We start from the raw sequence: 21,278 nt of genomic DNA on the forward strand, positions 1-21,278 counted from the left end.
AGTGAATTAAAGGAGGACAAAAGCAGGGAGGAGGGAGGTGCCGATGTTTGTAAATTCACCAGTACTGTTGAAAGGTCATCGACCTGAAAAGTTGACTCTGTTTCTCTCTCCAGAGATTCTGCCTGACCCGCTGAGCATTTCCACCATTTCCTGTTTATACTTAATGTTGGTTACCTTGCTGCATAAAGGGAGCTAATTACATTTGCTTTCGTTTTTAAATTTCCCGCTTTACTTACAACATGTTTATTTTCAATTTCAATCTCATGAAGGTAGCTGGGGGAAGTTTTCTTTTCTTCCTTATTAGTGTAGTGTGGTAGGAGCCTCTGGCTAAGCTCTCTAATGAGGCTCTCCCCCTTTCCCTTTTTGAAATGCCCCACCAGTCTCTATCAAGGATGATACTATGCCAACAGAAATGGGAGCACATGTGATGCCTGGGACAGCACATTATCAGTATAAGCACTCCGTAAGAAATATACGTCAATCACTGACTCCGACAAATTCCACACAACTCAGGTTGGCCTTTGCAATGATTTCTGCCCCCTGTCTTTTCTTATAATGGGCAGATTTTCATCATTACTGCCTGGGCATTAACTTTGCAGATGACACAAAGCTGGGTGGGAGGGTAAGCTGCGAGGAGGATGTCGTGAAACTCCAGTACGATTTGGACAGGTTGGGTGATTGGGCAGAAACATGGCAAATGCACTATAATGTGGATAAATGTGAGGTTATCCACTTTGGTGGCAAAAACAGGAAGGCAGATTATTATTTGAATGGCAATAGATTGGGAGAAGGGGAAGTGCAAAGAGACCTGGGTGTTCTTGTGCACCAGTCGCTGAAGGTAAGCATGCAGGTGCAGCAGGCGGTTAAGAAGGCAAATGGTATGTTGGCCTTCGTAGCAAGAGGGTTCGAGTACAGGAACAAGGATGTCTTGCTACAGTTGTACAGGGCCTTGGTGAGACCGCACCTTGAGTATTGTGTGCAGTTTTGGTCACCTTACCTGAGGAAGGACGTTCTTGCCATGGAGAGAGTGCAGCAAAGATTCACCAGGCTGATACCTGGGATGGCAGGAATGACGTATGAGGAGAGATTGTGTCGATTGGGCTTATACTCACTGGAGTTTAGAAGATTGAGAGGGGATCTCATCGAAACCTATAAAATTCTGTCAGGCCTGGACAGACTAGATGCAGGAAGGATGTTTCTGATGGCCGGGGAGTCCAGAACCAGGGGTCATAGTCTAAGGATAAGGGGTAAGCCAGTTAGGACTGAAATGAGGAGGAATTTCTTCACCCAGAGAGTGGTGAACCTGTGGAATTCTCTGCCACAGAGGGCGGTGGAGGCCAGTTCATTAAATATATTCAAGAAAGAGTTGGATATATTTCTTGAGGCTAAAGGGATCAAGGGATATGGGGAGAAGGCAGGGACAGGGTACTGAATTTGGATGATCAGCCATGATCTCATTGAATGGCGGAGCAGGCTCGAAGGGCCGAATGGCCTACTCCTGCTCCTATCGTCTATGTTTCTATCTCCTGGGTGGAGCTCAGAGACAAAATTCAGGCAAGGAGGTCCGTATGCCCCCCTGATTTCCCTTCTATTTGCACTGCTTTAATGCCACATTTGTAATGGCGTCATTAACCCAAGGTATGCTGGAAGGCAAGGATGAGAAAATTTGCTTAATCAATGTTAATTAGCGCTTAACATGTCTAAAACCTATGAATGGCAGGTGTGTATGTTGATGTGGATTGAAGGAATTTTAGAAACACGGTAAAGTCTCTTTTAATGCTAACCTGAAATCACCATTTATCAACACACAGAGGAAAGTCACATCCCTATCAGAAGCTTAGATAAATTCAAGAGATTGTGACAGAGAAAGCACACAACCACTGAAGACTCAGATACCTAAATTCCTTCAAGCTGCCTCCCTCTTGTCGTACAGGTCCCAGTGGCCTGTTTTTTTACAGTACCCTCAGCGGTAATGCCAACTCCCACGAATTAATCGCGAGATACGCAATTTTTTTTTTTAATTAAAAAGTTACACCAACTTGCAACCTCATGAGTCAACAGTGAAAAGTTATGATTTTCCTTTGGGAGCAAAGGGGGGATTTTGAACTGCACCGCGCTGCTGCACCTGAAACAGCTTCAAACTTGAATCCAACCAACCCCGCGCAAGCATTGAAACCATTAGTTACTGCGGGCCAATAGGAGGAAGGGGCAGAAAAAGACAGCCAATCAAAAATAGACTACCGGGCGCATGGGGGCAGACCAGGAATCTGTGGTCACGTGATAGTGCTGTGCATTGGTTGATGGTTTTGGGAAGTATTTCATTTGGTTGGATGGAGAATGTTACTTCAGTAAAAGGCACAGTTATAATCAACGTGAAAGCTGCTTTAAATATTTTTAAACGTTTTTAAATGATTTAAAGGTATAGACGTATTTGAAGTATAGACGGGTCACATTGTCCGCATGCCCGATCCGAGACTCCCAAAACAAGCGCTCTACTCGGAGCTCCGACACGGCACGAGAGCCCCAGGTGGGCAGAGGAAACGCTTCAAGGACACCCTCAAAGCCTCCTTGAAAAAGTGCAACATCCCCACCGACACCTGGGAATCCCTGGCCCAAGACCGCACAAAGTGGAGGAGAAGCATCCGGGAAGGCGCCGAACACCTCGAGTCTCTTTGCCGGGAGCAAACGGAAGCCAAGCGCAGGCAGCGCAAGGAGCGTACGTCAACCCAAGCACCCCACCCACCCGCCCCTTCAACCACCGTCTGCCCCACCTGTGACAGAGACTGTAGGTCCCACATTGGACTCATCAGTCACCTGAGAACTCATTTTTAGTGTGGAAGCAAGTCATCCTCGGTTCCGAGGGACTGCCTAAGAAGAAGAAGATTTGGGTAGAAACACAGTATTGACACGCTTGGGATAATGAATTATCCATTGAGAGGGAGACACCTTTACTGCTGGAGCCAGCGAGGACGAGTGGTTAAATGAACACGTGGCGGCTCTGTATGCAGTAAAGTTTGGCAATTTTGTTATCAGCAACAATACTTCAATTCATTTAGAGGTGTGAAACGCAAGAAGTATGTTCAATACAATGCCCGATCAAGGCCTTTCCTCCTTTAAATGCCCAGTGAGGATGGTGCGAAGACTGGCGCGTCTTCCAATTGTTATCGTACGGTGATCATGAATCCCATTACTCGTCGGCACACCCACAACAACATGGATCTCAATCTTATTCAATAGCAGTGGGTGCGTCTAAACCACAAAGAAAGCTGAGGTACTTCTGGGGGAGTACAGGACTTTCTTAGCTTTTTAAAATTTAATTTTCCCAAGCAAACGTTACAGGGCTGTCACCGTCAGGAAATGTTCGGAGTGAGATTTTTAATCAAGAGGAAGTGACAGACTGCACGCCCATTTGAAGATATGGGAGGTGTTTTGTCCATGAGAATCATGTAAATGGTTCACACCTTTAAACAGCAGCGGGCACACCTCTCGTGGTTTTTGCTTGCACTCAGAGTCAGATCTGGAGCACATTTGTGTTATTTAGCTGCAAGCCTGGCCTGTGTCTGTTCTAAAAGGTCAAATCTAAGTAATAGCAGCAATTTATTACACAGCATATACAACTCCTGCGAAATAATCGCAAGACACACGATTTTAATGAAAATTTATCCCAACTCTCGAAGGAAGGTGATGATAACAGGCAGGGTTTTTTTTTAAGTATTTTGTAAAGCATTTTTAGATGGAGTAATATAGTTTTTGTAAAGAGCTGTGACCTGTTAGAGATTAAATAAAGCCACTAATGAGGTTTATAAACCAAAAAATAGCAACTCATTATTTAGTGGGGTACCTGCTTTACTGGGAACAGTAGCCTAGTGGTTATGTTACTGGACTAGTAATCCAGAGGCCTGGCCTAATAATCCGTGAAACTTGAGCTCAAATCCCACCACGGCAGCTGGGGAATTTAAATTCAGTTAATTAAATAAATCTGGAATAAAAAGCTAGTATCAGTAATGGTGACCATGAAACTATTGGATTGTTGTAAAAACCCATCTGGTTCACTAATGCCTTTTAGGGAAGGAAATCTGCTGTCCTTACCTGGCCTGGCCTATATGTGACTCCAGACCCACAGCAATGTGGTTGACTCTAACTGCCCTCTAAAATGGCCGAGCTAGCCACTCAGTTGTAACAAACTACTACAAGAAACAATAATAATAAGAATAAAGCCGGACAGACCACCCAGCATTGACCTCGGCACTGGCTTCAGACATGACAATGGCAGCACCAAGTGTACCTAAAAATAAGGTGCCAACCTGGGGAAGCTGCAACACAGGACTACAACGAAAGCAGCATGCTATAGACAGAGCTAAGCGATCCCACAATCAATGGATCAGATCAAAGCTCTGCAGTCCTGTCACATCCAGTTGTGAATGGTGGTGGACAATTAAACAACTAACAGGAGGAGGAGGCTCCAAGAATATCCCCATCCTCAATGATGGTGGAGCCCAGCTCGTGAGTGCAAAAGACAAGGCTGAAGTGTTTGCAACCATCTTCAGCCAGAAGTGCTGAGTGGATGATCCATATCGGCCTCCTCCTAAGGTCCCCACCATCACAGAAGCCAGTCTTCAGCCAATTCGATTCACTCCACGTGATATCAAAAAACGGCTGAGCGAACTAGATACAGCGAAGGCTATGGGCTCAGACAACATCTTGGCTGTCGTGCTGAAGACTTGTGCTCCAGAACTAGCCGCGTCTCTAGCCAAGCTGTTCCAGTACAGCTACAACACTGGCATCTATCCGACAAAGTGGAAAACTGCCCAGGTATGTCCTGTCCACAAGAAGCAGGACAAATCCAATCCGGCCAATTACCGCCCCATCAGTCTTCTCTCAATCATCAGCAAAGTGATGGAAGGTGTCGTCGACAGTGTTATCAAGCGGCACTGACATCAAGGCAGCATTTGACCGAGTGTGGCATCACGGAGCCCCAGTAAAATTGAAGTCAATGGGAATCAGGGGAAAAACTCTCCACCAGCTGGAGTCATACCTAGCACAAAGGAACGTGGTTGTTGGAGGTCAATCACCTCAGCCCCAGGACATCGGTGCAGGAGTTCCTCATGGCAGTGTCCTAGGCCCAACCATCTTCAGCTGCTTCATCAATGACCTTCCCTCCATCATATCCTGACTTGGAAGTATGTCGCCGATCCTTCATCGTCGCTGGGTCAAAATCCTGGAACTCCCTAACAGCACTGTGGGAGTACCTTCACCATACGGACTGCAGCGGTTCAAGAAGGTGGCTCACCACCATCTTCTCAAGGGCAATTAGGGATGGGCAATAAATGCTGGACTTGCCAGTGACACCCACATCCCGGAATGAATAAAACATTTTTTTTTAAATGAGATGGTGGGTTTGGCATTACTGCTTCAGCAATATATCCCCTGTAAATTATGTGGCTGTTACGTTTCATGTAGGCCTGGAATTCTGCCTCTTAGGTGTTCAGCTGTGGTTCAGTGGGTAACACTCTCGCCTCCGTTTCAGATGGTTGTGGGTTGTCACTTCGGATATTTGAGCACATAAAGCTAGGCTGACACTCCAGTGCAGTACCGAGGGGGTGTTGCACTGTCAGAGGTGCCGTCTTTTGGATGAGACGTTAAACCGAGGCCCCGTCTGCTCTCTCAGGTGGACGTAAAAGATCACACGGCACTATTTGAAAAGAGCAGGGGGGTTCTCACGGTGTCCTGGCCAACATTTATCCCTCAACCAACACCTATATGATCTGGTCATTTACTTAATTGTTGTTTGTGGGACCTTGCTGTGCACAAATTGGCTGTCATGATTCCTACATTGCAACAGTGACCACACTTCAAAAGTACTTCATTGGCTATAAAGTGCTTTGGGACGTCCCGAGGTCGTGAAAGGCGCTATATAAATGCAAGTTCATTCTTTCTTTTTAATGTATTACAGATTCCTTTGTATGCAGGAGTTCGAATCCTGACTGAACACAGCATCATTTTGTTAAACCACTGATATTAGATTACTCCTGTAGTTCAATGGTGCAGCACTGAGCTATACAGTTGAGGAACACTTCAGGTTCAGTCTGTGCTGGGTGAGCTAATCTCAACCTGTTCCTCACTTGGCCTCAGAATCCCTTGGACTATGGAGGGAGAAAATAAATAGCAGGGTTCCTACTGCCGGCCACTGACGTTGTGGTACAGAGGAGAGGAGCGGTTCGGGCTCCGCAGTTACATCCCCCCATCTCCCCTTCCCCAGTCAAACAGCAATCAGCCTGCCAACACATGGGTACAGTAACATAGTGATAATGTCACTGGGCTAGTAATCCAGAGGCCTGGACTAATGACCTCCAGAGATGGAAGTTCAAATCCCACCACAGGCAGCTGGGGAATTTAAATTCAATTAAATAAATCTGGAATTAAAAACTAGTATCAGTAATGGTAAGCATAGAAACTACTGGATTGTCATAAAAACCCATCTGGTTCACTACTGTCCTTCAGGGAAGGAAATCTGCTGTCCTTACCTGGTCTGGCCTATCCAGAGCCACAGCAATGTGGTTGACTCTTTGAGGCACTTAGGGATGGGCAATAAATGCTGGCCTTGCCAACGACACCCACATCCAATGAATTTTAAAAAACTCATAGTCCAGGCCCGCACTCAAAGTGAGATGAGGCAGAGGTGCCGACAGCTGTGGAATTACACCACAGTGTGACTCAGTGCCTGCAGGGGGGAATGGATCAATGTTCACAATACTGCATGGTTTTGGTGAAAAGGAAAATATATGGAAAAGGAACAAGCGTGCCGTGTGCTTGGCTGGCTACCTACCAGATGTACAAAGTCAGAAATCAGCCCTAAAAGATTCTAATGTTTGCAACTGTCTGAAGGCCACCTGCAATACTGTAATTAGCCCTCGATTTTTTTTAGACTACCTTTTTTTGAAAGGGGTTTACATAAAGAACATTTCAAGTAGATTGAGTGTTGGTGGAAGTGCCCATGTGGTACTCACCCTCAGCGTTCCCCTTGCTTGTGTTTAGCACGGAAGTACTGTAAGATAGAGAGAGAGAGAGATACTGAGCATCGGTCACTGATACAAACTGTACATAAAGAACAAAACAAAACTCATGTTTTTCCCCCACATAACATAATGTAAGTTTTAGCAAAATCTTTACAAACTGCCTGTCTGTAGGTGACACAGTGCCAGTGTCTTGTAACCTTGCACCTCTGTTAGCAACTTTCATTGCGCTCCTAGACTGGTGACATCACACACTGGTTGCTTTATCTTATAACCACGCCATCCTTGCTCTTACAACATTTTTCACAGGCATGCAAGAGAAAATCACCTTTTGAAACAAGACAGGATATAGGTCAGAGGATGAATCACGGCACACCGGGTCACCTCGTCTCCTGTCTCTCACCAAGTCTGAAAGGAGGCAGGGCTGAAGGGCATGGATTAGAGATCGTGGCTCAATTTCTGTTCTTTGCTAATGTTGAAAGTGCATTGAAACTTTAACAACTAAAGAGCATAGGAGCAGGAGTAGGCCATTCAGCCCCTCGAGCCTGGCATTCAATCAGATCACGGCTGATCTGTTCCTCAACTCCATTTACCTGCCTTTGCTCCATATTCCCTTGATCGCCTTAACCAACACAAATCTATCAATCTCAGTCTTGAAAGTTTCTATTAACCCAGCATTCACAGTCCTTTAGGGGAAGAGAGTTCTACGTGAAAAAAGTGCTTTGATTTCACTCCTGAATGGCCTAGCTCTAACTTTAAGATTGTGACAATCTCTACAGCAGGACACAGAAAAGAGCAGTAAAATGTGTTTTCCTTTCCAATTAACATTTTAGAAAATGTACAGACAGCCTGCTTAAAAACTGGAGCGTGAAATCGGGCGGGGTGTCAAACTGGGACCAACCAGTCGCCGCCGGGCAGACTGGGTTGAAATCGGGGCTTAAGTGTCACGTGTAAATCCTGCCGCATTATTCCAGTGCAATCACTCAAGGAGTCATCTGTTCAGTGAAACGCCACAGAAGCTCAGACTCACAATCGTTTCATCACATAGCCTCTCCCTCTTTAGTGTTTGCTTCATTGTACGCAGCTGGGCAGGTTAGCTCAGAGTCTTACTACAGCATGACTTGGCTAGATCGCCGAGTGGCTCAGTGTGTCACTCAGCCTCGCAGACTGGAAAGTCCCCGGTTCAGCTCCAGGTCAGTGCCAAGTTAGCTGATGTCAGCTGGGGCGGCAGGTGAGGCACGATAACTGGGCTCAAAGTCCCATGGTCAAGGTGGGGAACAGAGGTCGGCCTGCATTCCTGCTCATGCTCACGGACACTGTCCAGTAACTGGGAAGTGTCCATAACTACGTGCAGGCTAGGATAAGGCATGGCTCTGATGCCTCAACAGTTGAATAGACTGCCAACAATCAGTGTACAGCCTCGCACACGAACCTGTAGCCCAGCAAGAGTCAGCACCTTTAAGAAATGGGGAGGCGGGTGGCGGAGGGAGGGGTAAAAACAGATAAAATACCAGAGTTCCTCAAATTACAGTGGTAAAAAATGTGGGGCAACAGTCAGTTCTGATGTTTTCATCACGGGACGGAACGGTGGGTTGCAACCGTGTTCTACCCTTTCTCTTAATTGAAAGAAAATAATCACGCTACAATTCCACAGGAGCCTGCTGCCCACTTGTGTCTCACCGTTCTGCTACCGTCAGGGGCTGCGTCCTGAAGCGATCTGACGTTTTGCGATTCACGCCTAGGCCGATGTACCGCCTGGGCCGCCGCCGCCCCTCCGAGCCAGGCCCTGCCGCTAAATCAAGGCTCAGTGTCACGTTAGCACCGTCACCACTAGTTCAGGAGAAAGGGAGAGAGAGAGAGAGAGAGAGAGGAGAGCAAAACAGACAGCATGAATGTGGAGAGAAAGAAGTCTGCAGTGAGAAAAGGAAAAGGCAGAAGGAAGGAACACTGTAGGGATTAACCCATCGGGGTCTGCTGCACTGTTTGAACATGAGTAAAGTACAGCATCAAAATGCACCTTACTCTGTCGGTTCAGTGTGTGCACTGAAGGCATCAGGTGGTTGAATAGAATTCAGCAGCTGCATTTCCAAAAGCTGGACTCAGGCCTCCATGGGTTAAGGGAGTGAAGCTATGAATGGAAACAATCGATTGCATTGTATAAAACTACCCTCCACTGTGTACCTCAGCAAAGTAAAAACAAAGGGACACATTGAGTTGAAGCCTCCCAGCCATTCCTTTCTGCCATTTCACTGTAATTTAAACCAAGGCTCTTGCACACCAAGCTGTGTGATTGGAAGCGCTGCGAGGATCAATCGCTCGCATTTACTTCACCATCACTTTCTGTTTACTGGGCCCGCTTCTCTTCTAAAAAAAATCCCCAAAAGATGCTCAGTTTATACCTGAAGAAGTCACTCGCCACGTTGTCACTTTGTGGACCTTGTCACACTGTTTCCCTTTATTTTTTTTAATTTCATTTTTTTCCCCCGCGTTACTCAGACGTATTTGCACCTCCCCCGAGATGGACACTTGTCCCTGTGAAGAGTGCCGGGCTTATTTTAGAAGATCAGGTCGCAAGTGGTTCCCCATGAAGCTTTCTCTGGAGAGATCCCTGTCACACTCTAGTCACAACCTGCGCCGTCACTTCCCTGTTCCTGTCAGACGGACACCAGCTACAACAAGTAAGGGGGGGGGGGGGGGACTAACAGAAAGGGAGGAGAAAATAGGAAAAGCCGATAAAAAATAAAGGAGGAGGAAGGGGATCCTGATGCAGACTGTGTATAAGAAGAAGTAGTAAGGGAATAAGAGTAACAAGTATGGCATTTTCCTGTTGTGTTTATCCTGGTACAAATGGTGCTCATTGTAATGTTTGGGTAGCCAACTGACACAGTTCTGGCTGGAGGGAATTACATAGACTATACAGTGAGCACTTACACAGAAACAGGCCATTCGCCCAACAGGTCTATGCCAGTGTTTATGCTCCACATGAGCCTCCTCCCACCCCCTCTTCATCTAACTCCATCAGCATATCCTTCTATTCCTTTCTCCCTCAGGTGTTTATCCAGCTTCCCCTTAAAGGCATCTGTGCTAGTCGCCTCAACCACTCCTTGTGGTAGCGGGTTCCAGATTCTGACCACGATCTGGATAAAGAAGTTTCCTTATTGGATTTATTAGTGACTATCTTATATTTATGGACCCCCGGGTAGATTTGGCCCTTTGGTTGGCTGACCAGCTGCCCACCCACTGGGCCCAGCAGAGAGGCCTGAGCCATTTTAGGCCTCAGTCCTCAATAGCATGACCCCTCCAAGCGAATGGGCATCCCACTGCAGCTGACTGGTCAGCCAGTGGAGGAATTCCAGCGCTCTGGGACACTGAGGCAGCCCACAGACAGCCAGGTCTGGGTGGGGGGAGGGGCGGGGGGGGACAAGGCCAATCATGGGGGGCGGGGGGGGGTGAGCCCCAGGGTGGCAGCAGCCCACAATATTCTTGTGGAACCTGGATGAACACTCCAAGCCCAACAAAATGATAGCAAAATAAATTTGGGATTTTTATTTTAAATTATTGCCAGGGAGAAATGGGCAGAGCATGCACAGTGTAAGCTCCGCCTATTTATTGCTCAAAGTTGCAATCGAGGTCCCACATGTGTCATAATACCTTGATTTGCATATTAAAAAGGACAACCACTACAAACAGGCAAATGCTCCAGTCGCCCATCTCGGAAGTCCCCATTCCAAGATGGCAGTGGTGGGAGCAGCAGAGTAAACAGGCAATACGTGATCCGATGCCATAAAATCCGGCCCCATTTCTCTCAGAATTCATCCCCATTTATTTTTTTAAATGTCTGGATTTGTCTGTGAGACAGGCATTTTAGGGAAGTTCTCGCCTCAGTGCCACTGCTGTTTTATGCTGGATTAAAACATAAAGAAAAGAGCATTTTTCCCACTGACCCTGGACTGGTTCCTGGTCCTCTCATGGAGACTGGTTCCTGGTCCTCTCATGGAGACTGGTTCCCGGTCCTACCATGGAGACTGGTTTCTGGTCCTATCATGGAGACTGATTCCTGGTCCTCGCATGGAGAGTGGTTCCTGGTCCTACCATGGAGACTGGTTTCTGGTCCTATCATGGAGACTGGTTCCTGGTCCTCACATGGAGACTGGTTCCTGGTCCTAGCATGGAGACTGGTTTCTGGTCCTACCATGGAGACTGGTTTATGGTCCTATCATGGAGACTGGTTCCTGGTCCTCACATGGAGAGTGGTTCCTGGTCCTAGCATGGAGACTGGTTCTTGGTCCTAGCAAGGAGACTGGTTCCTGGTTCTACCATGGAGACTGGTTCCTGGTCCTACCATGGAGACTGTTTTCTGGTCCTACCATGGAGAGTGGTTCCTGGTCCTACCATGGAGATTGGTTCCTGGTCCTACCATGGAGATTGGCTCCTGGTCCTAGCATGAAGATTGGCTCCCGGTCTTAGCATGGAGACTGGTTCCTGGTCCTACCATGGAGAGTGGTTCTTGGTCCTAGCATGGAGACTGGTTCCTGGTCCTACCATGGAGATTGGTTCCTGGTCCTACCATGGAGATTGGTTCCTGGTCCTCGCATGGAGACTGGTTCCTGGTCCTTCCATGGAGAGTGGATCTTGGTCCTATCATGGAGACTGGTTTCTGGTCCTACCATGGAGAGTGTTTCTTGGTCCTAGCATGAAGATTGGCTCCCGGTCTTAGCATGGAGGGTGGTTCCTGGTCCTACCATGGAGAGTGGTTCTTGGTCCTAGCATGGAGACTGGTTCCTGGTCCTACCATGGAGACTGTTTTCTGGTCCTACCATGGAGAGTGGTTCCTGGTCCTACCATGGAGATTGGTTCCTGGTCCTACCATGGAGATTGGTTCCTGGTCCTGGCATGGAGACTGGTTCCTGGTCCTAGCATGGAGACTGCTTCTGATCCTAGCATGGAGAGTGGTTTCTGGTCCTACCATGGAGATCGGTTCCTGGTCGTTCCATGGAGACTAGTTTCTGGTCCTACCATGGAGAATGTTGTGGACATCAGGGACATCTAGTAGCCATTTTATATATAAAAGTATACAACATTTTGAGCCTTGCACTGCTCATGCATCTTCATGGAAGGGGAGCGAGAAAGAGAAAGGGAAATCTCTTGCTGCAGTACAGTTAATTAACATCAATAAGATGTTTCAAAATAACTACCTTTTATCTGTCCTTGAGTACCACACACCAGCTATAAAACACGGAACCTTGTCAACTCTCACTCAGGCCTCCAGTTAATTCTAGACCTGCTCAATTTAAATTGAATTATTTTATTTAGGACGCCGTACCTGTTAAAACGAGGACACTGCTCCAACACTCCCTTACATGCCAATCCTCAGAATCCTTTTTTCAAAGTTGCCGCAGATCAATAAAGCAGTTGACGGTGGATCCCGATTGATCTTTGAACGTTGCGGGTGTCCCTGGAATCTGTTAAGAGCTTGGAACACCACCTCACCAGCTCTCCCCGACCGTCACAGCAGGTCAACACCCCCTCCAAAGCCAACGATAGCACTGGAGGCTGAGAGCCAGCATCAGCGGGCTCCAGTAATCGTACATCAAGGATTTTGAGGCTGATGTCAGCCAGGTGCCACATTCATAGCTAAAGGTGCTCCATGGTTAGGGTTAGTAGATTTAACAATTTCACATGCTGAAACACTTGTTACTTTTCGCAACTGATGTTGAGCCCATAAATATCAGTGTTGTCCAATGGAAATCGCTGACTAGCTACAGGTGTTGCTACGGCAACACCATTTTAGCCACATACACTAGTTTTAGTAGAAAACGCCGTACACACAATACAGGTAAATGTACTTCACACATGTGAATATTTACTGAACAAACATTGACCACCATTCAGTAACTAAGGAAGTAAAGCACTCACGATTAAGAAGCACTCACACACTCTGCTTTATGTCTTACCAACAAACACACATAAAGGTTAAAGTTCACCTGCAAACGCCATGCGATTATGAGTATTGAGGTCACATGCCCAACCACGGTGTCTATTACTCATTTTTTTTGTTTACTAATCAGAAGCGCAATTAGCTACATCTGGATCCCAATTCGGCACATGTGGCTAATTGCTAACGGATTGGACAACGCTGCCTTCAACTACATTCTGCCTCTGTACCAGACTTCAGCAAGGCACGATACTAGGCAGTTCCGAGGCAGGCACATTAATACTTGATCGTCACTCCCTCTCACGTCGCCAAGTTGCTGACTCACGGCTTTCTCTTTGTTACCAAAATTGGCAACACAAGTTGCGCTGGATACTGGAATTTAGTTACTGAACAATCGTGCTCAGGAATGTATTTTAACCTCAGTGATTCAATACTTAGGTAAACACACAACTCCCCGATCATTATTACATTATAGGCGGTGTGTTTAAACTCTGTTCTACATGGGCTTCGAACACTGACCAAACAAGCCAGAAAAGCTCCCGTATTAATGCCCGCAATCTAAATGTCTTTTAGTGATGGGTAAGTCGGGTGGAATGCAGAGCAAGCCTCGGCACCTACACTTTCTGCTCACTGCAGCTGCTGTTCTTCTCCAGGAAAGTGCTGCGTAGACAGCCCACAGAGACCCGCGTGTCCACCGTCCCCACCTCAGGATGGCGTGCGCCACTGCCGTCGTAACAGGAGACCTTCCGTGCCGCCGGCGGTTTGTGAATCATTGCCTGTAGTGTGTAGCTACCAGAAAAGTTTACTATCAGAGCTTCGCTGGGCCAATGGAGGGGAGTTACAGTGAATTTACAGCACAGAAACAGGCCATTCGATCCACTAGGTCTATGCCAGTGTTTATACTCCACACGAGCCTCCTCCCACCTCACTTCGTCTCACCCTATCAGCACCACCTTCTATTTCTTTCTCCCTCGTGTGTTTATCTAGCTTCCCCTTAAATGCATCTGAGTTATTTGCTTCAACTACTCCTTGTGGTAGCAAGTTCCACATTCTAAACACTCGCTGGACAAAGAAGATCCTCCTGAATTCTTTATTGAATTTATTAGTGATTATCTTTTACATATCTCCCCTAGTTTTGGATTCCCTCAGGAGTAATCACAAGGTTACTTAACAATTTGAAACATCACAGTCAATAGATCAGAATGATTGAAACCCTTGAGTTAGGGAGGGGGTGGAATCAGCCATGGTTCCCACATCTTGATTGTAACCCAGTGCTCCCTGCTGGAAATTGTAACCCAGTGCTCTCTGCTGGAAACTGTAACCCAGTGCTCTCTGCTGGAAATTGTAACCCAGTGCTCCCTGCTGGAAATTGTAACCCAGTGCTCTCTGCTGGAAACTGTAACCCAGTGCTCCCTGCTGGAAATTGTAACCCAGTGCTCCCTGCTGGAAATTGTAACCCAGTGCTCTCTGCTGGAAATTGTAACCCAGTGCTCTCTGCTGGAAATTGTAACCCAGTGCTCTCTGCTGGAAATTGTAACCCAGTGCTCTCTGCTGGAAATTGTAACCCAGTGCTCTCTGTTGGAAATTGTAGCCCAGTGCTCTCTGCTGGAAATTGTAACCCAGTGCTCTCTGCTGGAAATTGTAACCCAGTGCTCTCTGCTGGAAATTGTAACCCAGTGCTGCCTGCTGGAAATTGTAACCCAGTGCTCTCTGCTGGAAATTGTAACCCAGAGTTCCCTGCTGGAAATTGTAACCCAGAGCGCCCTGCTGGAAATTGTAACCCAGAGCTCCCTGCTGGAAATTGTAACCCAGAGTTCCCTGCTGGAAATTGTAACCCAGAGCGCCCTGCTGGAAATTGTAACCCAGTGCTCCCTGCTGGAAATTGTAACTCAGTGCTCTCTGCTGGAAATTGTAACCCAGTGCTCCCTGCTGGAAATTGTAACCCAGTGCTGCCTGCTGGAAATTGTAACCCAGAGTTCCCTGCTGGAAATTGTAACCCAGTGCTCCCTGCTGGAAATTGTAACCCAGAGTTCCCTGCTGGAAATTGTAACCCAGTGCTCTCTGCTGGAAATTGTAACCCAGTGCTGCCTGCTGGAAATTGTAACCCAGAGTTCCCTGCTGGAAATTGTAACCCAGAGTTCCCTGCTGGAAATTGTAACCCAGTGCTCTCTGCTGGAAATTGTAACCCAGTGCTCCCTGCTGGAAATTGTAACCCAGAGCTCCCTGCTGGAAATCGTTATCCAGTTGGGGCAGATTAGAGGGAGATTTACATATTGAACCCAGGAATGTGTTAGGAGACTATGTAGTTTAAAGAACAGCAGAGAATCCAATGCATTTGTTTTCTCGACTGAAATACTTGAGTGGCCTCTGCTTATCATGCTTGAGACTCTGAGAGAGGCACCATACGTAGTGCCATTAGACACACATCCATCGATACTCAATTCAAGACTGATCGGATGACCTTGGGAAGAGGAAAATAAGAGGTCTGAGAAAATGGAGGAAAACAGCATGGTGGAACGTGAGACCATCCTGACCCATGTCAATCAACGGAAGGACTGTAGCTCACCCATTAGTCACTACTCTGTAGTTAAAACTCTGTGTAGTTGACCATATGTGGATATTTTGATAAGGAACTTGTAGCTTAGAAAGGTATATAAAGATGATGAATTGTAACAGGAATTTGGTTTTGACCCGGGAAGTTTGGGCTCAAGGGCTGTATACTTGATAGACCTTGTAATCCCCGAATCCGGTTCACTTGGTTTTTGAAGCACTTCATCTTATTTGGAGGATTAGACTTTCAGTGAGTGAGCATATTGTTTTGCCATCACTGAATAAACTCACGTAAAGCTAGCTGGCTAACGTGTGCTTGACGCTCACATCCACTGGGTGCCTGAAATGGATCATTTTCCGCTGCCCAATACTGACACCTCACCCAACACAAAACAAGTGGAATTTGCCATGTACTGTAGAGAGTAATGGCAACCTGAGCCCAATGGTTTGTGGCATAACTGGAACCTTTTTAAACCGGCCCTCCTTCCCTTCTCAATATTTTTCATTTCAATCTTCTGAAGTGGAGAATGACTGGTTGGATGCCAGGGGCAGTTTTACACAGAGCTCTCTCTCTCCCACTAAATTCTAGATTAGAACCAGATATATAAAACCAATATAGCATTAATCACCTGTGGCACCTGCCCAACAGCTCAAACTGCACAGACATTACACATGGCTAGAAGAACGTCTTTGTGAAGTATTGGCCCGCCACTGGTAGAAATTAAAGATTAGCACTCCACTGAATTATATCACCTGTCCTTCATGATTAAACTGCAAGTAATGTATTTTACATGCACAAATAGAAAAGAAAGCTGCATGATATTAAATATCATCACACAACTAAAAATGTTAAAATGATTAATGTGTGTTGATTTATGTTACACAAGGTTTATACTCCTTTGACAGACATCTGTCCTGTATCAGTCCTGTCGAGTGCAATAGGCTTGTAACTGGCCATACGATAGTGAGGCTTTCCGTTCTTCTTTGTGCACATGGTCAAGTAGATCTCAAATATACTCTAGAGTTATGTGTGAGAGAGAAAGGAAAGAGAGAGAGAGAAAAAGGAGAGAGTGAAAGGCAAAAGAGAGAGTAAAAGGCGAGAGAGACAGAGAGGCAGAGAGGCAGAGAGACAGACAGAGAGACAGAGACAGAGAGGCAGAAAGACAGAGAGACAGAGAGACAGACAGAGAGAAAGAGAGGCAGAGGGCTGGATTGTGTCAATGGGAAGCTTTTGGAGGCGGGGCTGCTGCGTGCCGGCTTTCAATCCCGCCTCCATCAGCTTCTGGCCAACCAGCGGGATTTTCCCCTGATTGACCTGGTTAAGCCCACCCAGCGGGCTCAGCGGGCCAATTAGGGGGAAGTCAGTGACAGAGCACGTCAACGTATGACGTGTCATCTGTCAAGATTTCTTGAAAGAAGAAATGTCAGCGTTTGACAGCTCTGTGAAGCTGTCAAACATTGACATTCTGTGTAGTTTGATGAGTCCTTGTGTTCAGGACACATCAAACCTTTCAACTTTGCAGAAATCACCTGGCTGTTGGTTCGGAGGATCCAACAGCCAGTCTGTGAAATCTACAATGAAGATGTCGGGACTCTGGATCCACAGCGGCTGAAGGCTGTAGGAAGAAATAAAGGTAAGTGAACATTTTATAACACTTTACACTCACCTTACATACTTACCACTCCACACTTGCACCCATCACTCACCTCTACATTTCACTTTCAGACCCCGCTGACCCCTGCAGACGTCCTACTCACCTCCTACACCCTGATGGGGTTCCCCGAGGTCCGGAATCCTGCACTTGGAAAGGTAAAATGGGACTAATCCTATTTTCTGCCTCTTAACTACCTGTAACAGGCAGTTAATAGGATTTAATCCCTTTCCCGCCTCGAGGAGACGGGACCCGGAGCAGGGCGGCTTCCCGCCTCCTGGCAAAAGGGCATGGAGGCAGGATGTGGGTGGGTTTGCCAGCCACCCCCACATTCTGCAACTTTACCGGCAGTCCAGCCTCCATACCCGCCTCCTCGGGGCTGACAAAATCCAGCCCAGGGAGGCGGCGAGGCGGAGAGACAGAGAGACAGAGAGACAGAGAGGCAGAGAGGCAGAGGGACAGAGAGGCAGAGAGACAGAGAGACAGAGAGACAGAGAGGCAGAGAGACAGAGAGACAGAGAGACAGAGAGACAGAAAGGCAGAGAGAGAGAGAGAGAGAAAGGCAGAGAGACAGAGAGACAGAGGAAAGGGAGACAAACAGACCAAAAGACACACATCTCGTTTACCAGAAGGTAGCATGAGACATGTGAATTCTTGTTTCTTTTGCTGCTAGTCAAGGGTACCAAAGGAAAAATACTTTTTGTTTAATCATTCTTCGGAATGTGGACATCACTGGCAAGGCCAGCATTTATTGCCCATACCTAGTTGTCCTTGAGAAGGTGTTGGTGGGCCTTCTACTTGAACCACTGCAGTCCGTGTAGTGAAGGTGCTCAAACAATACTGTTAGGGAGGGAGTTGCAGGATGCTGACCCAGCAACAACGCAGGATGCAAGACAGGATGGGGTGTGACCTGGAAGTGATGGTGTTCCCATGACACTGTGACAATGCATCAAGGATTGTGCACTCCATGCAATCCCCTACAACCTCCTGCTCTCCCCAGTGGTGCTCAGCTTATCTGCCTCAGAAGGATAAAAAGCTGAATGAGCTCTGATCAAAGTCAAGCCAACAGCTTACTGGCCTCCAGTTCAGTGTTTGACCAACAGAGCTAACTGTACAAGTAATCTAAATGAACATATGCTCTTGCAGATATGGAATAAGATAGAAGTAAATTTTCTTTAACTATCAATTAAAGCAGACCTGCATCTATCTAGAACTACAAAGATCACCAGAGGTAAATGGCAACATCTTCCAAGAATATTCAAGTGCACTGAGATACTTGATCCCTTTGTATCACAAGTTCACAACTTGAATAATCAGTCATGCGTTAATTAAAAGCACAAATACTAACCTGGCCCGTGGAGGCAGACCTGCGAGTTGGGTCTCAAGGATAGAAGATCGCTGTGGGAGAGGCAGAGATTTCTCCAAACCAGCCGTCACATTTTCTTTGCTGCAAGCTTCAATCTCCTGAAAATGGGAATCACTAAGCTTGCTCCCTGTTGCCCGTCCCTCATTCCTCGTGTTTTGGGTTTGGATGTACAAGAAACTCTTTCTTTCCATAGTGTTCCCACTGGTGTTATGCAAAAGGATTTCTTTTGGAATTTCAGTGTCCTTTACTCCCCGGAGTTTGAAAGGTACGTGCAGAGTTGACTTACTCACAAAGCTCTCCGGTGTTTTGGATGTTTCTGGAACTGAATATATATTTTCCAAAGGTTCGTTTTCCTTTTCCTTTCTTGACCATTTGGAAATGACGATGGCATTCTCATCCAGGTTGCCAATTTTTTCGGCCAATTCTCGGCGTCGCTCAGTCTTGTACCTGGCAATGCGTTCTGCCCTGGTTTCTGTCTGTTGGTTCTCTTCAGAATCCATAATATTTGTGGCATCTGTTGGGAAGGGCGGCGTGGGGGGTGGGTGGGGGGCGGGGGTGCTTTGGGTAGAAAGTTGATGTTCTGGTGGGCACTGTGAGCAGTGACAGTCAGCCCCCTCGCCAATGTCTGGGAGACTGGCACTCAAAAGGCCCCTCTCCTCTCACTGTTAACGAGAAACAGAATGGGAAATCTTAATAATAAGCTCAGTGTGAAAAAAAAATGAACAGAGCCATTTTGTAGATAGAGAGAAGCGATGACGGTGGCAAGGAGCGGGGAGATGGAAACAAGAATACGATCACATACAGGAAATTCATCCTTCCCAAGGCAGAAGGCAAGATTTCCTGCTCTCCTATTTCTCCATGTCAGTTTATAGTGTGTTTTTATAATGGAGCTTCCACATTTTGTTGTTTTATTTTCAATTATTCAGGTGTAAGAGAACAGTGCTGTAGAATAGAACTCCCCCTCCCCCCCCAATTAGAATCTAGTATTGGTATTAAGCACTACTTTCAAGTTAGGTGTAGCACAATATCAAATGGAACACGTGTGAGTCTGGCACAGTGCCTACTGCCAATCTTCATGCTGAAGGACACTCTAACTGAGTCAGTGTAACACTTGGGGGGTGTAGTCATTTGGGTCAGTAACGAGGGCAGATTTTTAAGGTGGTCTCAAGTCCGTTGTATCGAGGCTCCCTAAACTCTTGTATCGTCTGATGCTTACGCAATACGCACTGCCCCACCGTGTGAGCGAGAAGGCGCCCGCCCAGAAGGATAGGAACTAAAACGGCTGTGACAAGCGTTAAACCTTTCGCCAGCATCTTGATATGTCTTCTGGAGGTTTGCACATTTATCTGCATGTGCTGAGGATCTGATGACTTTTGACTTCAGTTGGCAGCACCACAGAGGAGCAGTGCAGTGAGGTGACTGAGGAGAAAAGGAGGCCGTCAACCGAGGCGCACAGGACAAAAGGAGTGGTCAGTGGTCGGGGTACAGTGTAGGTCCATTATAAAAGATGTAATAGCAGAGCACTTGGAAAGCAGTGACAGGATCGGACAAAGTCAACATGGATTTACAAAAGGTAAATCATGCTTGACTAATCTACTGGAATTTTTTGAGGATGTAACTGGTAAAATAGATAAGGGAGAACCAGTGGATGTGGTGTATTTGGACTTTCAGAAGGCTTTCGATAAGGTCCCACATAAGAGGTTAGCGTGCAAAATTAAGGCACATGGGATTGGGGGCAAGGTATTGACTTGGATAGAGAACTGGTTGGCGGACAGAAAGCAAAGAGTTGGAATAAACGGGTCGTTTTCCGAGTGGCAGGCAGTGACTAGTGGGGTACCGCAAGGATCGGTCCTAGGACCCCAGCTGTTCACAATATATATTAATGATCTGGACGAGGGAATTGGATGTAATATCTCCAAATTTGCAGATGACACAAAGCTGGGTGGGAGGGTATGCTGTGAGGAGGATGTCATGAAACTCCAATACGATTTGGACAGGTTGGGTGATTGGGCAGAAACATGGCAAATGCACTATAATGTGGATAAATGTGAGGTTATCCACTTTGGTGGCAAAAACAGGAAGGCAGATTATGACTTGAATGGCAATAGATTGGGAGAAGGGGATGTGCAAAGAGACCTGGGTGTTCTTGTGCACCAGTCGCTGAAGGTAAGCATGCAGGTGCAGCAGACGGTTAAGAAGGCAAATGGTATGTTGGCCTTCGTAGCAAGAGGGTTCGAGTACAAGAACAAGGATGTCTTGCTGCAGTTGTACAGGGCCTTGGTGAGACCGCACCTTGAGTATTATGTGCAGTTTTGGTCACCTTACCTGAGGAAGGATGTTCTTGCCATGGAGGGAGTGCAGCGAAGATTCACCAGGCTGATACCTGGGATGGCAGGAATGACGTACGAGGAGAGATTGTGTCAATTGGGCTTATACTCACTGGAGTTTAGAAGATTGAGAGGGGATCTCATCGAAACCTATAAAATTCTGTCAGGTCTGGACAGACTGGATGCAGAAAGGATGTTTCTGATGGCCGAGGAGTCTAGAACCAGGGGTCATAGTCTAAGGATAAGGGGTAAGCCATTTAGGACTGAAATGAGGAGGAATTTCTTCACCCAGCGAGTGGTGAACCTGTGGAATTCTCTGCCACAGAGGGCGGTGGAGGCCAATTCATTAAATATATTCAAGAAAGAGTTGGATATATTTCTTGAGGCTAAAGGGATCAAGGGATATGGGGAGAAGGCAGGGACAGGGTACTGAAT

General features: G+C 46.8%; 1 protein-coding gene across 12 annotated transcripts in view; it reads right to left on the reverse strand.

The window, feature by feature from the left end:
* LOC147101456 (supervillin-like) overlaps window positions 1-21,278 on the reverse strand; it is a 221,357-nt gene that overhangs the window by 128,462 nt on the left and 71,617 nt on the right. For 10 of the 12 annotated variants that reach the window (XM_085966581.1, XM_085966588.1, XM_085966585.1 and 7 more), the window contains exons 2-5: window positions 18,499-19,178; window positions 13,567-13,737; window positions 8,694-8,843; window positions 7,008-7,045 (exon numbers count right to left, since the gene is read on the reverse strand). In XM_085966581.1, coding sequence (XP_085822707.1) covers window positions 7,008-7,045; window positions 8,694-8,843; window positions 13,567-13,737; window positions 18,499-19,016 — 877 coding nt within the window. In that variant the 5' untranslated portion in view covers window positions 19,017-19,178. The remainder of the gene's footprint in view (window positions 1-7,007; window positions 7,046-8,693; window positions 8,844-13,566; window positions 13,738-18,498; window positions 19,179-21,278) is intronic. The other 2 variants (XM_085966587.1, XM_085966589.1) reach the window with 2 other exon arrangements.

Source organism: Somniosus microcephalus, chromosome 24 (assembly GCF_052327205.1).
Source record: "Somniosus microcephalus isolate GS21.2 chromosome 24, FLI_Smic_1.0, whole genome shotgun sequence".
In the NCBI taxonomy this organism is placed as follows: domain Eukaryota; kingdom Metazoa; phylum Chordata; class Chondrichthyes; order Squaliformes; family Somniosidae; genus Somniosus; species Somniosus microcephalus.